The following is a 20,542-nucleotide window of genomic DNA, read 5'->3' as shown; positions in this document are numbered from 1 at the left end:
GGATCACAGCCTCTCATGTCGCAAAGGTGGACAACGTGCAGGTGGATTTTCTAAACCAACAGCAACTGGATCCTGGGGAGTGAGAGATGTTCCCGGAGACCTGGAATCACATTTGTGCCAGATGGGGAGTTCCTCAGCTGGATTTCATGGCAACCAGGGCTAACTCGATGACGTTCAGGTTCTTCAGTCGCAGAAGAGAAGTTGGTTTGGTGGGCCTAGATCAGTGGTTCCCAACTCTGTCCTGGGGACCCCCCAGCCAGTCAGGTTTTCAGGATATCCACAATGAATATGCATGAGAGAAAATTTGCATGCACTGCCTCCATAATATGCAAATTTTCTCTCATTCATTGTTGTTGTCTTGTCCTGTCTTCCCTCAGTTGACTTCCTGGATTCTGATCTCAGCTCTGGGCCTTGACACTTCTCGATTGCCGCCTAGACCTGACCTCTGCTATGGATATGATCTCGCTTTGTATGCTGCCTGCTCCAACCTTTGGCTTGTCTTCTCTTACCTGTTGTCTGCTGCCCGCCCTGACCTTCGCTTGGCCTCAGACATTGTTCCTTGGATTGCAGTAGGGACCCACCTAAGTCCTGCCGGCCACCAAATCCCAAGGGCTCAACCTGTGGGGGGAGTCTGCTGGTATAGGGAACATTCAAGCCAGTCCCGCCACAGGGCACATCTGCCTAGAGGGTTCATTCGTTAGGTTGCGCCAACCCTGCCACAGCACCAAGAGTTTACCACTACTGAGGGTGTTACAAATGGCTTTTAAATACTGACCTCATGGTAAAAAATATATATATATATATTTAGTGGTATGTTACCTGTGTTCTGTAGCTCTCTAAAGAGACATAATACTTTACAAAATACTTAAGCATTAGTTTAGCTACATTTTATAATCCATTTTGAATATATTCTCTGACTAGCCACTGACATGGCGATAGAATGTGTTGTTGGGGGAATTACCTCACTTCCTCTTTTCCTAGATCTGTGATACAAAAATACAAAATTTATGCTGACAAACTACATCAGCAAATATTTTTTTCTAGATGCAAGGAATCAACTGGTATAGTACTGCAAAATGTATATTCAACCTTTTAAGCTTCTTTAACATCTGTTGTTTGACCATGGCCAAACCAGTCCTTACCTGCAGACAATTCAAATGGAATAAGTATGGAAATTACTGTAGGATTTAAAGAAAAGACATTTAATCCAACCGAATAATGAGTGGACTTAATGACGTAACAGATCTTACCTAGCAGGCAATCTCCTTAAACAAGGGCTAAGAAGATCTATCTATTTTCATTATTAAGAGAAAAAGACTAGTCTTGGTTAAATATTTGTCAGTGTCTTTTGAACCACCAGCATTGAAACTTACCCTTTGAAACAGCTGCTGGGACAAAAATCGTGATGCTCTTTTGCTGATACTTTTTTGTCCTCCAAGTTTACAATGGATATAGCCATAGAGGTTAGCAGTTTGAAGAGAGATTCCAGTTATCACAAGGGCCTATGACAAAGGGAATAGCTGTGTCAATATATACTTAGCACAATATATTTCATTGCATATTATTTGTATTCAGTCCTTGAGGGATTAAGATTGAAGAGGATTAGCATCTTCCTGATGCTAATCCTCTTCAATCTTAATCCCTTCCTGCAGACCACTACCAACATTTACTGTTCCCATTCTCTACACTGTTTACCTCACCTGCCATTGTGTTTTCTGTTCTGTCCACTGCTCTTGAATTTCAAAGTTCTCTTCCAGCCATCTCCACTCTCCTTAACAGCATCTTATCCTCATTGCTGTCGTCGTACCTCCACTTTTCTTCTACATATTCTCCTGTTCCTTCTCCTGCCCTCAGATGGGATATCAATCCTAATCCTGGCCCTTGAAAGCAACTTTCACCCCATCTATGCATATCAAACCATGACCCCTGCAATCTTATTCCTATTCTCCTCCTCCTTCTCATACTCCCTATGGAATGCTCACTCTACTTCCAATAAGCCTGCCTACATTCATGATCTCTTTAAATCGCTCATACTCTTAATCTTCTTGCTTTGACTGAAGTTTGGCTTTCCCATGAGGACTCTGCTTCAGTTGCTGCTGTCCCAGAGGTTATATTTTCTTCCACACACCTTGCCCAGTAGGGTTAAGGGTGGTGTTGGACTGCTGCTCTCCTCCTATAGGTTTCAACCCCTTCTTCCACCTCAGTCCCACTCTTTTTCATCCTTTGAGGCCCACTACTTATTCATTCCATTACCTTTCCAGGTAGCTATTATTTATCAACCCCTTGATAGATCCCCCCTCCTCCTTTCTCGTGACTTATCACTGCCATACTTTCTGCATTATTTAGCTGGGAGGACTGTAAAAATGAGCAGCTCTGTAGATGGGCCATTTTTAACGAATATAACAGATGACTTATCAAGTGGTACTTTTGAAACATCGTACGTGAGTTAGCTAGCAAATATGTGCATAAGTTACACCCTCAAAATAGACAATGCGCTTGTTTGCTTTGAAAATTACCCTGGCAAAGCTATGGGCACACAATTACACTTGCTATTTGGTGCATGTAGTTTGCCAATAGAATTTATGCACATAAAGGTAGATTTTAAAAGAAATACGTGGGTGCCCATGTGTGCACGGTTCCCAGCACGTGCATATGGACGTGCCGACTTTATCACATGCGCGCATCAACGTGCATGTTATAAATCGGCTACCCGCGTGCACATGTACACCCAATTTTATATCGGCGCAGGTGACAACTCACGCGCACAAGGGGGAGGATTTTATTAAAAAACGCACGGCGACACAATCGGGCTATCCCCAGTTCCCTAACCCCCTTACTACCCTTCCTCCCTTTTCCTCTCCGCCCTGACCCCTAACCACCTCCAACTCACCTAAATTTTATAGTTTTTAAAACCTACTCGCTTTCAGGATCTTAAGTAACTGGCACGTGCTTCACCAAGACAGCGCAAAATGACGCTGTCCTGGCCAGCCCCTGCCCCACTCCTTCTGATTTGAGCTCATCTTTCGGCGCGTACACGGAGATAAGCGTGTGGCCAGGGCCCTTTAAAAAACCCCTGCGGTGAGCACGCAGCGCGATCACACACATCTCTCTATGTTTTTATGTGCACTGACGTTTTAAAATCTAGCTGTTACTATTTAAAATGAAAAGGTGTGCATGTAAGTCCCAGTTTCCCCTAGACTCCAACCCTGGAACACCTCCCCCCAACAGGTGTAAAAGTATGCGCATGTGGTGTGTATTTATGTAATTTTATGCACATATCGACTGCAATTTTCTAAATGGCCACTGCTGTGGGTAAAGCAGTACTTTACCCATAGAAATCTCTTTGAAAATTACCTTCTCAATGAATTATTAAAATGCAGCTGAAATCTTTTTAAAAGGCTGCCTGCAAGAAAGCTCTGCCACCAGCTCTCACTCACGGGCAACACATCCCTAGCTTGAACCATATCACTTTTTCATTTCCCCTCCAACATTGCTCTAGCAGCAACTGTTGGGACAGGAAGCTGAATTTATAAGTTGCTATTGTACAGCACTCAGCTTCCTATAATAACAAATTTCAAGAAACTTTAAATACAAATTTGAATGAGTCTCACTCCTTAATAAGTCTCCTCGTTTACAGTGAGAAAAGGTAAAGGTTATCACTGCATTAGCCAATTTTATTTTTAAATAAATTAGAGACAGACAGACAGACACTGCATATGCACAAATTTTTATAGAATAGTATGGTCAGGAAGGGTCCACTTCTCTATAAGATCTGCTTAGCTCTTTGTTTAGCATTCAATTAATACTAACTAGGAGCTACTAAAAAAGGGCTTTCCAAACCTGTCCTAGTGACCCTACAGCCAGTCAAGATTTTTGGGATATCCATCATGAATATGCATTAAATAAATTTGCATACATTGGAAATGCAATCTAAATACATTTTTCTCATGTATATTCATAGTGGCTCTCCTAAAAATCTGGATGGCTTAGAGTCACCAGATCAGGTTGGGAAAACCTGTACAAAACATCAAAACTAACACTATTCTTATTTAGGGATACTTCAAAGGCTAATTGATCCAAATTTAACAGCACTAAACCAAAACAGAATTCTGATCACAGGCTGGGGGGGGGGGGGGAGAATAGGATTTCAGAGCAAAACTGAACTACATGGCTTAGAAAATGCCATATAATTAAATATACATATAATTAAATATACATATTCTGAACATATGCATATTTTTTCATAGTCAATCATGTGTAATCAATTGTACACCTTCTTCAACTATTAAACTACCACTAAAAGTAATCAGACAATGACTTACTAGCCACTTCAGCTTCAAGGAGAATAAAGTGCTAAAAAGGAAGACCGTCCAAATCATTGGACAGATAATCAAACCCAACCAGAAGATTCGAGCTTCCACTTCCGTTGATGTGAAATTATTTGTGGAAGTCTAGAAAACAAACAGTAAAATATGCAAACTATTAAATAATAAAATAATGTAATCATAAATAAATCTGAATTATTTTTTTCAATAAAATTTTGATGCAGCTGGTAATGTCTTCTGGTAATAGAATTGTGATTACCTTGGATGTGTGTGAAAACCATTTTCAGACAAAATTTGAAAGTATTTCTACTAAATTCACAGACATTGATATAGTTGTAAAGCCTGATAGGGCTGTAAGCTGAGTTGGGAAGAATTTTCACAAGTATCTACCTGTTGAAATAATTAACATCTAGCTCTCCAATTGAATGTGAGTCCTCATATGATTTTAAAATTTCTGAGGGCTGACTTAGGGCAGTGTTGCCCAACTAGTGTGCCTTCAGATCTGATCAGGTGTGCCATGGAAAAATCACCACTATCTAATGCTCAGATCCCGGTCAGCATGCACCTTGCAGCCAGCCACAAGAGACAACTTGCAGGAACTCCTTTCTGAGAATATGTATAATCATGTGTGCCTCTTCTCCTTAGCTGCAGCATGAAACACAGAGGGGTAGATTTTCAGACGAGCGCGAATAGCCTACTTTTGTTTGCGCTCCAGGCGCAAACAAAAGTACGCTGGATTTTAGTAGATACGCGCGTAGTCGCGCGTATCGGCTAAAATCCTGGATCGGCGCGCGCAAGGCTATCGATTTCGTATAGCCTGCGCGCGCCGAGCCGCGCAGCCTACCCCCGTTCCCTCCTAGGCCGCTCCGAAATCGGAGCGGCCTCGGAGGGAACTTTCCTTTGCCCTCCCCTCACCTTCCCCTCCCTTCCCCTACCTAACCCACCCGCCCGGCCCTGTCTAAACCCCCCCCTTACCTTTGTCGGGGGATTTACGCCTCCCAGAGGGAGGCGTAAATCCCCACGCGCCAGCGGGCCTCCTGCGCGCCGGGCCGCGACCTGGGGGCGGGTACGGAGGGCGCGGCCACGCCCCCGGGCCGTAGCCACGCCCCCGTACCCGCCCCCAAAACGCTGCCGACACGCCCCCGAAACGCCGCGACGACCGGGCCCGCCCCCCGACATGCCCCCGACACGCCCCCCTCCGAGAACCCCGGGACTTACGCGAGTCCCGGGGCTCTGCGCGCGCCGGGAGGCCTATGTAAAATAGGCTTCCCGGCGCGCAGGGCCCTGCTCGCGTAAATCCGCCCGGTTTTGGGCGGATTTACGCGAGCAGGGCTCTGAAAATCCGCCCCAGAGTGTGGCAATTAATGGGTAGCATGCAGAGCATGGATAGTTGGGGCCTGTCTTGTACATCACATACAGTGCACACGGCACCTTCTCATTTTCCCCATCTTTGAATTCTTCAAGCCCTTTCTTATCCCCAGGCTGAGTGAGACAGGGAGATCATGCACTAGGTACTGGATCTGACTCATTTTGAGTGTTGTGGGCAGCAGTATCAGTGAAGGAGCTCTGGCAGCCACATCTGGCAGCCTAGGTAACTAAGTGAGCCGGCTACCCACACTACTCCAACTTCTCCCTTCTCCTGAGGGAACTGGTGACGGGTTCGTGTTTCTTGACCCCTCTCTTCCTTTGTTTAAAAATTTGAAAGAGAATCTTGAGGTGCTTTCAGTGCTTCCCTAGTTCTTCTTTTGGCCATATGCATCCTATGTCTGCACTGCCTGCCATACAATATTTTTGTTAATGTAGGTGTGCTTTATGCATAACAAAGTTAGGAAACACTGACTTAAGGCCATCAGACATTATTAATAAATCACTTGCTGTTTAAAATGTGCATCAGTGAAACAAATACTGAAAAAAGTGTTCACTTGATCCTCTGAATACTGTGTATTATAGACCTATAGCTGCATTATCATTTTTGTTGAAATGTTTGGAAACTGAAGTTTTGAACCAATTGACAGATTTATCTTGACGATCATACTTTATTAGATTATTATCAGTTTGTTTTTCAGAAGTCTCTCTAGGCTAGATACGATTGGAAGGGGTTTTGATCAAGGAATCTAATATATTTTGATCACTTTAGACATTTCAACAGCATTTGACACCACAAATCACAAGATCCTATTAGAGTGTGTAACAGATCTTGGTTCAATTCTTTTTGAAAGGAAGTTTCCTGTACAACAAGGTTCACATATTTCACATTGGGTGAACCTGGCAATAGGTATGCCACAGGACTCTGCACTATTGGCCATCTTATTTAATATTTAGCCCCGATTTGTAAGATCTTGGCCAATTTGGGTGTTAGGTATCGGTTATATGCAGATGATGTCCAGCTGTTTGTTCCTAAAACGTATACATGGCTAAACACATTGCCACAGGTTTCCAGTTGTTTGCTTGAAACTGAGAAATAGATGTTGTGTAATAGATTGACCCTGAATGTTAAGACAGAAGCCATTATTCTGAGTAAATTTCCTAAAGATGACTTTCCTACAGAAATTATCCATAAAGGAAACACAATTTTTATATCCCATCAGTTAGGTGTCATCTGTGATTCAGCATTATTATTCTGAAATCAAGTAAAAAAAATAGTTAAGATTTCATTTTGCAAGCTGCATATGCTGTATAGGTTAAATTTCCAATTTTCAAACTGTATTGCAATCATTGGTTTTGTCTCAATTGGACTACTGTAATGAGATAAATATTGGACTTAGTTTTTGGGAACTTGCAAGTTCTTATGACCTGGATTGGCCACTGTTGGAAACAGGATGCTGGGCTTGATGGACCCTTGGTCTGACCCAGTATGGCATGTTCTTATGTTCCTGATGTGACAATTCGAGCACTGCAGCTCGCAGAGTACGGGAGCACACGTGTATTATCATCTTACACCTGTTCTTGAATCACTTCACTGGCTACCCATAACATGGCAGATTAAATTCAAAAGGATTACTAATCACTTATAAAGCCCTATATCATTGGCTTTATTATGCATCTCGTTGGCCTTGAGGATCTATCACACTTTCCATATGTTGAGATCTAGGGGGCTGGGCCTTTTGGATGTTCCTTCGGTAAAGCTTGTTCATCTGGATGAGGCACAGGAAAGAACTTTTCAATGGCTCTTCCATAGGTTCCAGCTTGTGGAATACATTACCCACTCAACTACAATCAATCAATTTCATACTTAAACACCTTTAAAAAAAAAACTAAAAGTGTTTTTTTAATGCACACGTTTGTCTCTTGATATACTGAGATGATTTAGATAGTGTCATTGGCTCTGATCATTGACTTGATGTTTGGTTGATTTGTTTGATTTTATAGTTTGTTTTTAATATTATCTATGTTCTGTTACCCACCACGAACTGCGGAGAGTGGGAGAAATAAAAGTTTTAGTATTTTATTAGATTAAATTTTGAGCATTTTATTTCTATTAATTTTCATAAATTATAGAAATTATTAGAACAGTTTAATTTGCTGTAAAATTTTAATTTGCAGAGATAAGGAGCATAAAGAATACAATTATTTTGCAATGTCTATTTTTTTTTTTACTCATTTGGAATGCTAAAACAATATTTCATCTTTGAGAATTACAAATCGGAAAGGAAAACATCTCTTAATTCTCCAGTTCCCTCCTTCTCCCATAATTCAAATTAATTTAGCAAACCATATACTTTCCCTGATCTTCAATTTAACTTAGTTTTAATCTTACCTGTTACTGGCCACAACCTGCTTGCCAAGCATCTGACCCTACCCCCATTTCTTTTCCTGAAAACGTGAGGCTCATGAAGAGGATACCAGGTTCCTAATTCTACTTACTGGTTTCAATCCCACAAGCAAACTGCTGGAGAGTAAATCCTGCGCTCATCTGTTAGAAGAGGCTTCCTATAGGAAAGGTATCTTTCAATTAAGTAAATTCATTAATTGTTTGCAGATGCACCACAAGGGACTATCAGAAACGTAGTATAAGAGGCAAATCATAATGTGCTTTGTCCCTTGATTAGCCATATTTAAGGCCTAAAATGTGTAAGATTCGAGAGAGAAACTATGAACATCTGAAGTCCAGATCTGACTGATAAGCGGAATTTTTATACTAAATGTTGCATATTGAGAGCCGTATTATCCATTGGTGATCACTGTTGGAACCCAGTTATTTGTGGGTACCAATGGAGACATGTATAAACCTGTACAGAAGAAACCAAAATAAATCTAGATGGCAGTAACTAGTGGTGCTGAAAGCATGATAGATTAAAATAGCAAAATATGCACAAGAGTATGCATTTCTTTTAAATATAATAATATCATTTAACAATAGTTAATCTTTCAAGAATGTCTTTTATACGATTACAATCACAGTACCTTTTTAGCTTCAAATATCCAATGACTTTTGCCATCTTCATCAATCTGGTTCCACCAGCGTAAACCAACCAAGAGTCTTCCAGTTACATTCTACTGACATAAAATGTAGTTAGTTTTTTTATTTTATTAGTTATCCTTGAACATATTTTATTAGACTTAAGGGTAGAATTCAAAGCAGTGCGCGCGTCCATATGCACGCAGTTCCCGGCGCGCGCACATGGACGCGCCGATTTTATAACATGTGCGTGCCGGGATTTTAAAATCCTCGCATGCATGTGCGGGCAGCGCGTGCAGGGGGAGCAAATTTTCATAAAATACGCCCGGCGTCGCAATTGGGCCTTCCCCAGTTCCCTCCCAATCCACACTTCCCTAGCCCCCTGCCTACACTTCCTCCCTCTTCCTCTTCCACTTCCCCACTTCCCTTTTTATTTTATTATTTACTGCTCCTCGGGAGCAGAATCAAGTTATGCACGCCAGCCGGTTGCCGGCACGAGCTTCCCCGGAACAGCAGCTAATGACCTGCTGAACAGCTGCAGCCACTACGACCATCACCTTTGTAAAGGTTCTTGGAACTGTTGCCAATCCAAAAGGTAGGGCACAAAACTGAAAATGATCTCAGAGGATCATGAACTTGAGAAATCTTTGATGGTCCAGTCGAATGGAAATGTGGAGATATGCCTCGGTCAAATCTAGAGAAGTCAAAAACTCCCCCTTGCGCATTACAGTGATCACCGACCTCAACTTTTCCATCCGAAAACGAGGTACCTTGAGCGCCATATTCACCTTCGTTAAATCCAGAATCGGACGAAAAGCGCCATTGTTCTTTGGGACCACAAAATAAATGGAATACCTTCCTGTTTGTCGACTGGCACTGGGACGACTGACAGTTTCTCAAACCACACATCTTTTCTGCTCATAAGTGCAAGGGGACCTTATGAACAAATCCTTTAATGGACGTGTAAATTCTATCACACTTAGGACCCACTGATATGACGTGATCTTGGCCCATTCCTCGAGAAAAAATATTAATCAACCTCCGATTCTCGGAACAGAGGAGCGGGCCGGCCTCACTTCATTGGGAAGACTTAGAAGCGGGGGATCCCTTACCGGAACAACTTCTGATTGGTCTACAGCCTCAAAAGGACTGATTCCAAGACTGCTGCTTCCTGACCCCTTGTCTCTGACCTCCTCCCGAAGGACAAGACTGCCGGGGACGTTGGTTTGACTAGAAACAAGCCTTCGGCTTGTCCTCTCTGTTAGCTTGTGCCCTTTGGTCTCTCCGAGAAGCTTCACAAGCTCCTCCAAGTCCTCACCAAAAAGCAGCTTCCCCTTAAAAGGAAGTGACCTCAGCTGAGACTTGAACCAACCATCCGCAGACCAGTTCCTTAACCGCAGAAGCCTTCTAGCGGAGACTGCAGACATCATTCATCGAGAGGAAGTGCGTATAAGATCATGCAAAGCATCTGCCGAAGGCCACCACGGCTTCCAGTCTCTCTGCCTGCTTCGCGTCCTCCAGTGATAATGACTTATCGTATTGCAATTGTTATACCCAGCGCAATCCGGCCCGGAACATAAAACTCCTACATACAGCAGTGCAAATGCCCAACGCAGACAACTAAAAAATCTTCTTGAGGTATACCTCCAACTTTCTATCCTGCATAACCTTAAGCACCACTGATCCCGCCACCGGAATTGTAGTCTTCTTCGTCACCGTGGAAACTTGAAGCATCCACCTTCGGCATCTGCAAGAGATCCAAAGTGTCTTCTGGCAATGGATGCAGCTTCTCCATGGCTCTGCCAACTTCAAACCTGTATCTAGCGTCTCCCACTCCCAAAGTACTAATTCCTTCTCTGATTTGTGGAAAGGGAACGCCTTCGCTAGCCCCCTCAAGCCCCGCATGACTGGATCCACTCCCTCATAGGCCAAATCAGCCTGAGGCTCTTTAATACCCAGTTCATTTAGAACATATGGTATTGCCACAATTCCTCCCTACGAAAGAAGCAGACTACCTTCGGATCATCTCCCTCCACCGCGGGTGCTTGATCCCGAGTGTCATCAGGGTCTATGCTGCCCAAATGAGGATCCACCCCAAATGGATCACCAGCCAGAGGATTATCAGCCTCCGAGCTTTTATCTGTATTCCCCAAAGGCAACTGACGAGCCAGCACTCTCCGAATTCTCGTCGACCCACCAGATCGAGCCAAATGCGGCCTCTTGGCCAATACTGGCTCCTGCAGGTCCACTGGCTTGGGAGGACGATGTCCAGCCACCCTTTTTGCCAAAAAAGCCATATGCATAAGCAAAACAATATCCGGGGGAAAATCCCCTGATTCATCTCTATCTTGCTCCAGGAGATCTTCCTCCTCCTCCCCCAGCAGAGGATCCCGGGACCCGTGGGGTTCTGAGGGCCTTCGATCTGCTGCGACAGCAGTGGGGGCAAAGCAGCATCCTCGCAGGCTCCGTCAGACGTGGCAGCAAAAGAAGATAAAATGGGCACCATTCCTGCCGAAATCGGGAAGGCACCTTCGGGCTGCTCAGCTCCCCCCGCACTGCCTGCGGAGGATCGCTGCCTGTCCAAGGCCCTCCAGCACTCCCCGAACTGGCTTCTCCCCCGGAGATGCAGCAGGAGTAAGTGCTGGTCAGAGAAAGGCACGCTTGTGTCTCCCCACACGTCGTGCACTGCCTGAGTGACTGAGAAAATCATTTCGTTTTTGTTTTTTTTTTTTTACAACCGCTGCACGAGCTCACCCACACCAGCACTGCCAGAAACCATACCTCAAGCGCACCCGACATCCCCGAATTGGAATGCAGCAAAAACCAGCCAACACACCCGACCGGCACCACCAAAAGCAAAAAAAAAAAAACTGAGGCCTTCTTTTTTATTTGTAAAACTTTATAGAAAAGACTTCCCTTTTGCAGCTGCAGGCTCCTGCTGTCCATCTGTAGGAGGAAGAAGGAACTGGCCCCACCAGTTATCTCCCCCCCTCAGCGGGTCAAGGATCTGAACAGACCCAGGGGTTTCCAACTCCTCCCGCTCGTCTGCTTCACTACCTGAAGGGATGGCCCCTCGAGGACCTACCAACCTTCAAGGAGGGCTAAGTAGTAATCCTAACCCCTAAACTACTTCAAAAATCTTTTTTTTTTCTTCTCAGACTGCAGGATTTGCACTGCCTTCCATCTGCTGGAGACAGAGAAATTCTGACAGACTGCAGATTGAACACCAGGTTAAGTGAGTGTCAGTAAAACTTTCTCTGTCTCCATCTGCTGGAAGGGAGGCAAAACCCAGGAGTCTGGACTGATCTGGGTACATACAGGGAACTGAAACACACAGGTTATAAGGCCATATACATGTATATATGGAGCTGCATGGAGTTGTTTAAAAATCATCCTCAGGGACACTAACTTAAATAGGCGTGTGGGCGCATATGTGCATGCATTCATCAGCCCACACCCAGGGATGCAGCCATTTTATAAAATATGCACATATATGCATGTATGTTATAAAATAACCTGACCGCGCGCACAATTTTAAGTGGATGCACACCTGTGCGCGCAAATGCCACTTCTACCGCAGAAGTGGGGGGATTTTAAAACAAACGCATGCTGACACCATTACTAGTTATCCCAGGTAAGGGATGGGACTTCCAATCTCCCCCCCCCCCCCCCCCCTAGTTTAATAGCATTCTCTCTCCCCTGTTAGCCCTGATCCTTAAAACCCTGCCTATCTATCTTTTTTATTACTTACACATTCTCATAGCAGAAGTAAAGTTGCATGGTAGGGACCCCAGCACACACCTGTGTGCATTAAGTATTTATGCAATAATCTGGTTAAAATCCAGGAATACCCATGCCCCACCCAGACCATACCCCACCCCTTTTTTTTACAGCTCTCTTTTTTCCCCTGCAAAGGGAAGGAAGAATGATTTCATGGTATATTTTTTTTCATATGATTTTAAATAAGTTTTGTTTTTCATTTTTCAAATGCTAAGTTTATTTACAGTTGTGTGCAAAAATAAATCTCTAAGCAAACAGAAGCTGCCACAGCCTTTACAAGGTACAAAGTTAAACATGACCTCTTTCTGCAATTTTTTATGCAAAATTTCTGTTTGCTGATTTTAAATGGTTTAAAAATTTTTAAAAATTAAAAAAAACAGTGAATATGTCAAGTTCAAAAGTTGGACACCCTTCCAGTTGATTCATTACTACTTTAAAAAAGAAATTATTTTTAAGGCCCAAAACGTTGATTAGACTTATTAGGACTTCAATTAGTTAGGTGAAAACAATTCCATGGTTGACTTTCACAGGTTGTGATTGTTGTTTTAAGTACCTTCAACAACCATTCGCTCCTCTAAGCAACAGGTGTCTTGAGCATTTGAAAACGAAGATAATTCACTCTTCCAAAGCAAGGGAAGGCTACATAATAATCTCTAAATGTGTCAAGATGGTAGATTAGATGAAATGGAAGTCATAGTACCTTGTGGCCGAAAAACTCAGTTTTCATTTTATCAGTCCAAGGTACTTTCTTCCAGAAAGTTTCAGACTTAACAAAATGTTGTTTTGCATACGTTAGATAATGACTTTTTTAATGAGGTGGTAGAAAAGGTTTCCTACTGACAACTCTCCCATACAAATCATTGTTATGTAAGTAATGATGTAATGTGCACCTATTGACAACTACTCCAGCGTCAGCTAAACTTTTCAGCAAGTCATGTGCAGTAATTGGTGAGTTCTGTTTTGCAGATCAGTGTTTGGGCAGTTCTATCAGAGATTTTTCTTGGTCTTCCAGATCTTGCCTTGATTTCAGCAATTCCATGTAATTTTCATTTTTTAACAATGTTTCTGATAGTTGAAAATGCTAGCTGGAAGAGTTTAGAGATTTTGTTTTATAGCCTTCCCCTGATCTGTAAGAATGAATTATCTTAATTTCCAAATGCTCAGATAGTTGTTGAAAGTAGACAGAATAATCACAACTTGAGAAGAACCAAGTAATAGAAACATGACAGCAGAAAAAAAAAATACAGCCTATCTAATCTGTCCAGCCGCACCTACTACTCAGTTTTACAATCCCTACTACTCTCTCAGAGACCATATATGCTTATCCCATGCTTTCCTGAATTCAAATTCTGTCCTTGTCTCCATCACTTCCATAGGTAGGCTGTTCCATGCATCCATCCAGCACCCTTTCTGTAAATAAACATTTCCTTAGATTACTACTGTGTATACCCCTTTTTACCCTCATCCTATGACCTCTCATTCTAGAGCCTCCTTTCCATTGTAAGAGGCTCTCCTCCTGTGCATGGAAACCTTGGAGGTATTTAAATGTCTCTGTCATATCCCCTTATCCCGTCTTTCCTCTAGGGAATGCATTATTATTATTTTAGATTTGGCTCACGCCTTTTCATTGGTAGCTCAAGGCGAGTTACATTCAGGTAAAGTAGGCATTTCCCTGTCCCCTTAGGGCTCATGTTTAGATTTCTAAGTTTGTCACCATCTGCTTTAGAATAAAGACCATTGTCAAGTTTTGTAGCCACCTTCTGGACTGACTTGGTTGGAGGTGATATTGCCTCTGTATAAGTCCCTGGTAAAATCTCATTTGGAATACTACATAATATTCTGGAGACCAGATCTTCAAAATAATATAAATTGGTTGGCATGGCCTCCAGAAGTGTACGCTTACTTAATTAATTGTTCTAAATAGACTTCTTTGCATGGCAGCAATACATCGCATTGTGTCAGAGAGTATACCATGATTGTGATAATCTCCCTCTCTCAGAACAATATAACACTAGCCTTGAATACTGTTAACTCCTTTAACTACTGATGTTTATCAGCCTTAGCCAACTTCTCTCTCTCTCTGCTGTGTCAGAAAGTGGGGATACCCAGGTATGGTCTACAGCAGATAGAGAAGTACCAAAATACTCAAGCATTAGATACTTTAATACACTCACACAAGTGTAGTCATGTTAAAACATTCATTCCACTTTATTTTTCATAAGAAATCTCCACTTTATACCCTCAAGATGTGGAGATAACCTATACAGAGTGGCAGTTAAACCCTAAAAAGTCTTGCTGGACAGACTGGATGGACCACTTGTGTCTTTCTCTGCCATCATTTACTATATTATTGTGTGTGTGAGTGAGAGAGAGCGCAAGAAAATCTCATACTAAATTTTAAAAACAGAATAATTTGTGAAAGCCTGAGCCCCACTGAGCACCATATGGGTGAGTAAATACCTGTTCAAAAATGCATTTCTAAAATCAAGGCAAAAGCATTTACCCAAACTCAAGAATAATAAACTATGTTAATGGATCAGACCCAAAGTCATGAATCAACATTAACATAACAGCAGTACAGAAACACTAGGGGTATGTTGTATGTGTAAATATGATAGCACATCATTTTCAAAATGAAACCTAAAACATTAATGTGATCAAGATAGAAAAGAAAACTTATCAAAAGAAAAGCTTAACAAACTCTACTGCTGGTTCAGAAAGTCATCTTACCTTGACAGACCAAAAGTCAAAGGACAGAAGAAGAAGAATAGTGACAAAACAGGCAACAAAGCTTTTGCTGAACCAATCACAGAACAAGTAAGTAACAATAGCGCTCACTCGGAAAAACAGATGAAAAAAGGTAGCCAATGGATGCCTAGGAGAACAATCCAAAACACTTACAAAACCACACAATTGAAAAACTTTAACAAATAAATTTGGACAGCCTATTTATACAGCAGAGATAGAGCTAGAATCCAGACCCACAATGTTTACTTTTATCCCTTCCCTCAAAATGTAATCCACTTTTAAGTGTCTGAAAAGTGGAATATAAATTGAAAAAAAAACCCCAAAGAAAAATCATTTTGAATCTCCTGCATTCAAAAGAACAAAGAGGGGGAGGAAAAAAAAAGGGAAAGGCAGAGGTAGAGATAGTAAAGGATGGAAGGAGGAACAGCAAAAGACTTTTCCCAGGAGAGAGAAGAGTGACTGCAAAATGTGAGAGAGGAGTGACACCCTAGACTGAGTGTGAGAAAGGGAGCTCTGACTGCTTAGAGTGAGTGTGTGCGGGAAAATGGCTGAGAGTAAGTAAAAGGCCAAGGGGAAAAGGAGGTTACCCATTTAAACTGCTGAAATGTAAACGCTTAATCATTTAAATGATATCAACCTAATAAATGAAGGTTGACCGACGTGCCACAAATGCGCAGTAAAGAGCAGCTCTACCGCGCATGTGCGGGCGAGCACGTCGGTCTCAGCCAGCGTCAGAAAAAAAAAAAAACATGGCGGCGTCGAGTGGCGGCGGCGGCAGAAAAAAAAAACAACATGGCGGCGTCGAGTGGCAGCAGCGGCGTCGGGTGGCAGCGGCGGGTGGCAGCGGCGGCCAGTAGCGAGGGAGGGAGGAGAGAGAGAGAGGGAGGGAGGAGAGAGAGAGGGAGGGACGGACTGAGTGAGAGGGAGGGAGGGAGTGGGAGGGACGGAGGGAGGGAGTGACTGAGTGAGGGGGAGGGACTGAGTGGGAGGGAGGGACTGAGGGAGTGGGAGGGAGGGACTGAGGGAGGGACTGAGTGAGAGGGAGGGAGGAGTGGGTGAGTGTGTGGGAGGGAGGTAGGGAGTGGGGAAGAGTGAGGGGAGAGGGAGAATGAGGGAGAGATGAGAGACAGGGATGTGAGTAAGTGGAAGGGGGAGAGGGAGAATGAGGGAGAGGTGAGAGACAGGGATGTGAGTAAGTGGAAGGGTAAGAAGTTGTGGAGCAGAGAAAAGGGGAGTGGAGGAGGGCTGAGGGGGAGGGGATGGGATTGAGAGAGGGTGGGGAATGACTGAGGGAAGGGGAGAGAGGTAGGAGTGACTGAGGGAAGGGGAGGGAGGTGAGAGTGAAGGGAAGGAGGCAGTGGGAGACAGAGGGTGAGTAAGACTGAGTGGAGGGAAGGGGAGGAGTGAACGAGGGGAAGGGGGAGAGAGGGAGAAAAAGTGTAGAAGGGTGCTGTGTTAGAAAATGGACTGAAAAAAAAAAGTAATGTAGCCCGTTTTAACGGGCTTAACGGCTTGTATACCCAGAAGAGCTGCCTGCTCCCGCCTCTTCCCCAACATGCCTGCACACTCCCCAGGCTGACCAGTATCAGATCAGCATGCCCCAACATAGGGAATCACACGACATGGCAGAAAAGGGGAACAAGGGACTGACTCAAGCGGGTTGTGTGTGTAAAATCAGCATATAAGTGGCTTCTGTGCACTCCCGAAACCCGAAACGCTCCGTACGTATGTGCTGGCACGCGTAGATTTACGTCTGCTTTTAGCAGGCGTAAATCATGAAACAAAGGTAAGGGGGGGCTTTAGATAGGGCCGGGGGGGTGGGTTAGGTAGGGGAAGGGAGGGGAAGGTGGGGGGAGGGCGAAGGAAAGTTCCCTCCGAGGCCGCTCCGAAATCGGAGCGGCCTCGGAGGGAACAGGCAGCGCGCGCTAGGCTTGGCGCGCGCAGGTTGCACAAATGTGCACCCCCTTGCACGCGCCGACCCCGGATTTTATAAGATACGCGCGGTTAATAGTTTACATTCCAAATTTGAACTAAGTGCTCTTTGCCTTTTTAATAGTAAAGAGTATAATACTAGAAATAAAACGAAGATTACAACTTAGGGCTCAAGATGAATTTGGAGAAGAAGAAATAGAATGTAATGAAAAAGATGTGAGAAGGGAGAAACAGGGTGAGTAAGCAGAAGCCAACACTGAACCAAGGAAGGGAGGCAACGTCTGTTTACAAAAATACAAATCTTTTTGTGTGGGTGGGTGAAAGAAGGAAGGTGCTGGAATCTGTGATGGAGAAATCACTCCTTTTAATTTGTCCAAGATGAACAAAGATAAAGGAGCCTTTGTCTCTTTTCGGTCATTGCCTGGGGTGAATAATAAAGGAAATATGAACTTCTTCTGGGTCCCCCACATCATCACAGAGAACCAGAATCACACCTGATGGAAAAATGAGATAGCAGGGAACTGAAAGATGCAAACTGGGAAGTGGCATGAGGAAGATAGAAGAATTGGGAACAGAATGCGAGCAAACAGGATTGGTACAGAAGGGAGTGAAAGGGAGGAAGAAAGCAAAGTGATAGAAGGAGAAAGGGAGTGGGAGAGTAGGAGGAATGGCTGCAAGAAAGTGAAGTGACAGAGGAAAAAAAAGATTCAGAGAAAGATGAACATAGAGGCAGGAAATTCAGAAGAAAAGAATAGAAAATAAAAGATGTCAAGTGAGAGATCCTCACTGCCCACTATAAATTTTGTAAATGCTCTCCCCTTATGTCTTGAGGACATGGTCCCCCAAACATAATATCCTAGGTCCATCCCTGTTATTCAGTCACATTCAAAGAACTCAGTAACACAGTACACAGAAAAATTCTATGATATGAACACTCAGTTTTACAGTTTTGTGGACACTTATTATTACATTATCATGTGTGTATGCAAATGGAACATTTGTTAGGTTTAAAATTAAACTACAATCTGCTCTCCCTCACACAGCAGTTTAAGCTACAACACCAGAATTTTATCCCATCTATGTCGATATTAATATCAGTGATCAGATGTACCTTCCTACGTCTGCTTTAGAAGCAAGAAAGCATTCTCAGGTAGAATGAGATTTGCACACTTTATTTTTCTGCTTTCCTCCTCCTAGCTATAGGATATTTAGTTTTGAAAAAAAAATTAAAAGAATCAGGTTTTTCTAAGACATAAGCATTGCTGCATTACTAACAAATTGTAGCAGGGGACAGAAATCCTAACACACCCTTTACTGTTTTTTTCAATTGTAGGTGTGCTGGTAATGTCTTCATCATGAAAATCTACTGCAATCACAAAGGCCAATGGAATTCTTGTGAATATTAAAATTTGCCTTTGAGAACTTCCAATTTTTTAATTTTTTTTTTTTATTTCTTATACTGGTTTGTTTTTTTTCATTATAGAACATTTTCATATGCATGTAAACACAAGCCAGTGTAAATATTTGGAAACCCTTCCTTCTGAAAATTATTTTCTATAAAGGGTAACGCATCAACCTGGATATAAATATTTGTGCATACATAAGGGTAAGGCTTTCCATCACTATGGATCTAACTGGCCTGATATGCTGATGCACTTTCCCACACACATTAGGAAATTAGTATTGCCAATTCAGTTGGAGGCACATCTAATAACTGCAAACCAGTGATGCACATGTTATATTTTAGCACTCTGCATTCTGGGGTCAACATAATCAATTTCTGGAGTTCAATAGACATAAATATCTCTTTAATAGGGCTAAAAGTAATCAATTTGATCAACTTTAAATTTTAATTCAAACTGACAATCAGTATTTATAAAATCTAAGATATCTAATAGAATCATGATCTACACCTATGACATTTCATTTTTGACCAATTACGTAGCCCGTTCTCTCCCTTTGTTTTGTTCTAAGGTTTATTGTAAAACAATCTTGGTAAACTGGCATCTTCTGTCTGACTCCTGTGATTCCAGAGTTACAGGTTTATTATCACTGCGTTAGCAGGAAAAAAAAACCAGTTCTGCAGCACGACAGGCATTTCAAAGACCTAATCCATCAGCAGATATTAAACAACTAATTCCAGGCCCACGAATTTTCTGAGCAAACAGTGGCACTTTTGTGAAGGGCAGTATTGCTGCAGACTCGCAAATTCCTTTCATCTAAGCAAAATACTAAAAACTGTCAACTCAGTGACCATCTCTAATCGATGACGAGGGCCCGGCAATGGCTATCCCGATAATTTAAGAAATGCTTATTTTTGCCAAACGAATACAAATAATGCTGTCATAATGCTTGCATGTTTTGATTAAAATTCTGGGCGAAATTAAAATATGCTGATTCATCATGCTGCCAGATTCTGACAATAAACCTAAACGCCTAAAACAATACCCAAAAAATAAAATAACCGTGAACGTTTCGATGGCGTGGGGTTCTCTCTGCTTAACCTAGCAAAATACTGCTTAAAACAAACCCCACGGATTCAAGACCCTGAAGGTGGAAACTCCACCGCTCGTACTTACCTTATTCTGCCTTTCCTGAGCGCCAATTCCTCTTCATGGCCGAACTCTAACGACACATCCTCTGTATCGTCCACCAAAGCCTGAAACACGCACGAAACGGGAGTCAAATGCCTGATGTTGTTGTTTTTTTAAATCCATCCTTAGGCCCTTGGTACTAAACTCTACCCGAGGTCTATGGACCGGACCGGGCCGGGCCGAGCCGCGCCGGACATCCATCCTCCAATACCTCTTTCATGCTCGCTGTCTGCCAGCCTGGGCCCGTCCGCCGTCGCGCCTCTTCCCGGGGGAAGCCCACGACAACGTCGTTGCTAGGGGCGCGGAGTTGCTAGGACATAAATCGGCGGAAAGGACGGCTGAGCCCCTCGAGACAGGAGAAGCTGAGCGCGAGGGGAAAAGGGAGACAGCTGATTGGCTAGAGAGAAAGAGAGAGAGAGAGCGAGAGCTGAGGGCGTGGTCCTGCAGTGCCTAGGTTGGGAAGGGAGAATGATGGGTATTGATGTCTGGAGGGCGACGGCTGGAAGAGTTAAGCGCCGGGCCTCCCTTTTGGATAGCGTCATCTGTCTTACGCCTGCATTTTCAGTGCGTCCGCAGGACACGGAGCAAGCAGTGTAGTGGAATGTTAGTGTGCAGGTTAGAAACTAAGGAGTCATAGGCTCCCTGAATCAGTGATGTCACTCAGCTTTGCCAAGGAGGGGACCCCCGGAAATTGTCCTGTCCTACTAATCCTCCCACCTCCATACTGAGGTCTGACTCTGCAGTGACTCTCTAACTGCGGGGGA

The 20,542-nt window shown here is 43.3% G+C and overlaps 1 protein-coding gene across 3 annotated transcripts in view; it reads right to left on the bottom strand.

Annotated features, from left to right (window-relative positions):
- The window catches only part of TVP23A (trans-golgi network vesicle protein 23 homolog A), a 32,880-nt gene extending 12,632 nt beyond the window's left edge, over positions 1–20,248 (bottom strand). For 2 of the 3 annotated variants that reach the window (XM_029577384.1, XM_029577385.1), the window contains exons 1-6: positions 19,929–20,248; positions 19,764–19,843; positions 15,235–15,379; positions 8,730–8,819; positions 4,323–4,451; positions 1,374–1,502 (exon numbers count right to left, since the gene is read on the bottom strand). In XM_029577384.1, coding sequence (XP_029433244.1) covers positions 1,374–1,502; positions 4,323–4,451; positions 8,730–8,819; positions 15,235–15,379; positions 19,764–19,843; positions 19,929–19,979 — 624 coding nt within the window. In that variant the 5' untranslated portion in view covers positions 19,980–20,248. The remainder of the gene's footprint in view (positions 1–1,373; positions 1,503–4,322; positions 4,452–8,729; positions 8,820–15,234; positions 15,380–19,763; positions 19,844–19,928) is intronic. The other variant, XM_029577386.1, reaches the window with a different exon arrangement.
- Positions 20,249–20,542: the final 294 nt, after the last annotated feature.

Source organism: Rhinatrema bivittatum, chromosome 14 (genome assembly GCF_901001135.1).
Source record: "Rhinatrema bivittatum chromosome 14, aRhiBiv1.1, whole genome shotgun sequence".
In the NCBI taxonomy this organism is placed as follows: domain Eukaryota; kingdom Metazoa; phylum Chordata; class Amphibia; order Gymnophiona; family Rhinatrematidae; genus Rhinatrema; species Rhinatrema bivittatum.
This window is presented reverse-complemented; position numbering and strand designations above follow the sequence as displayed.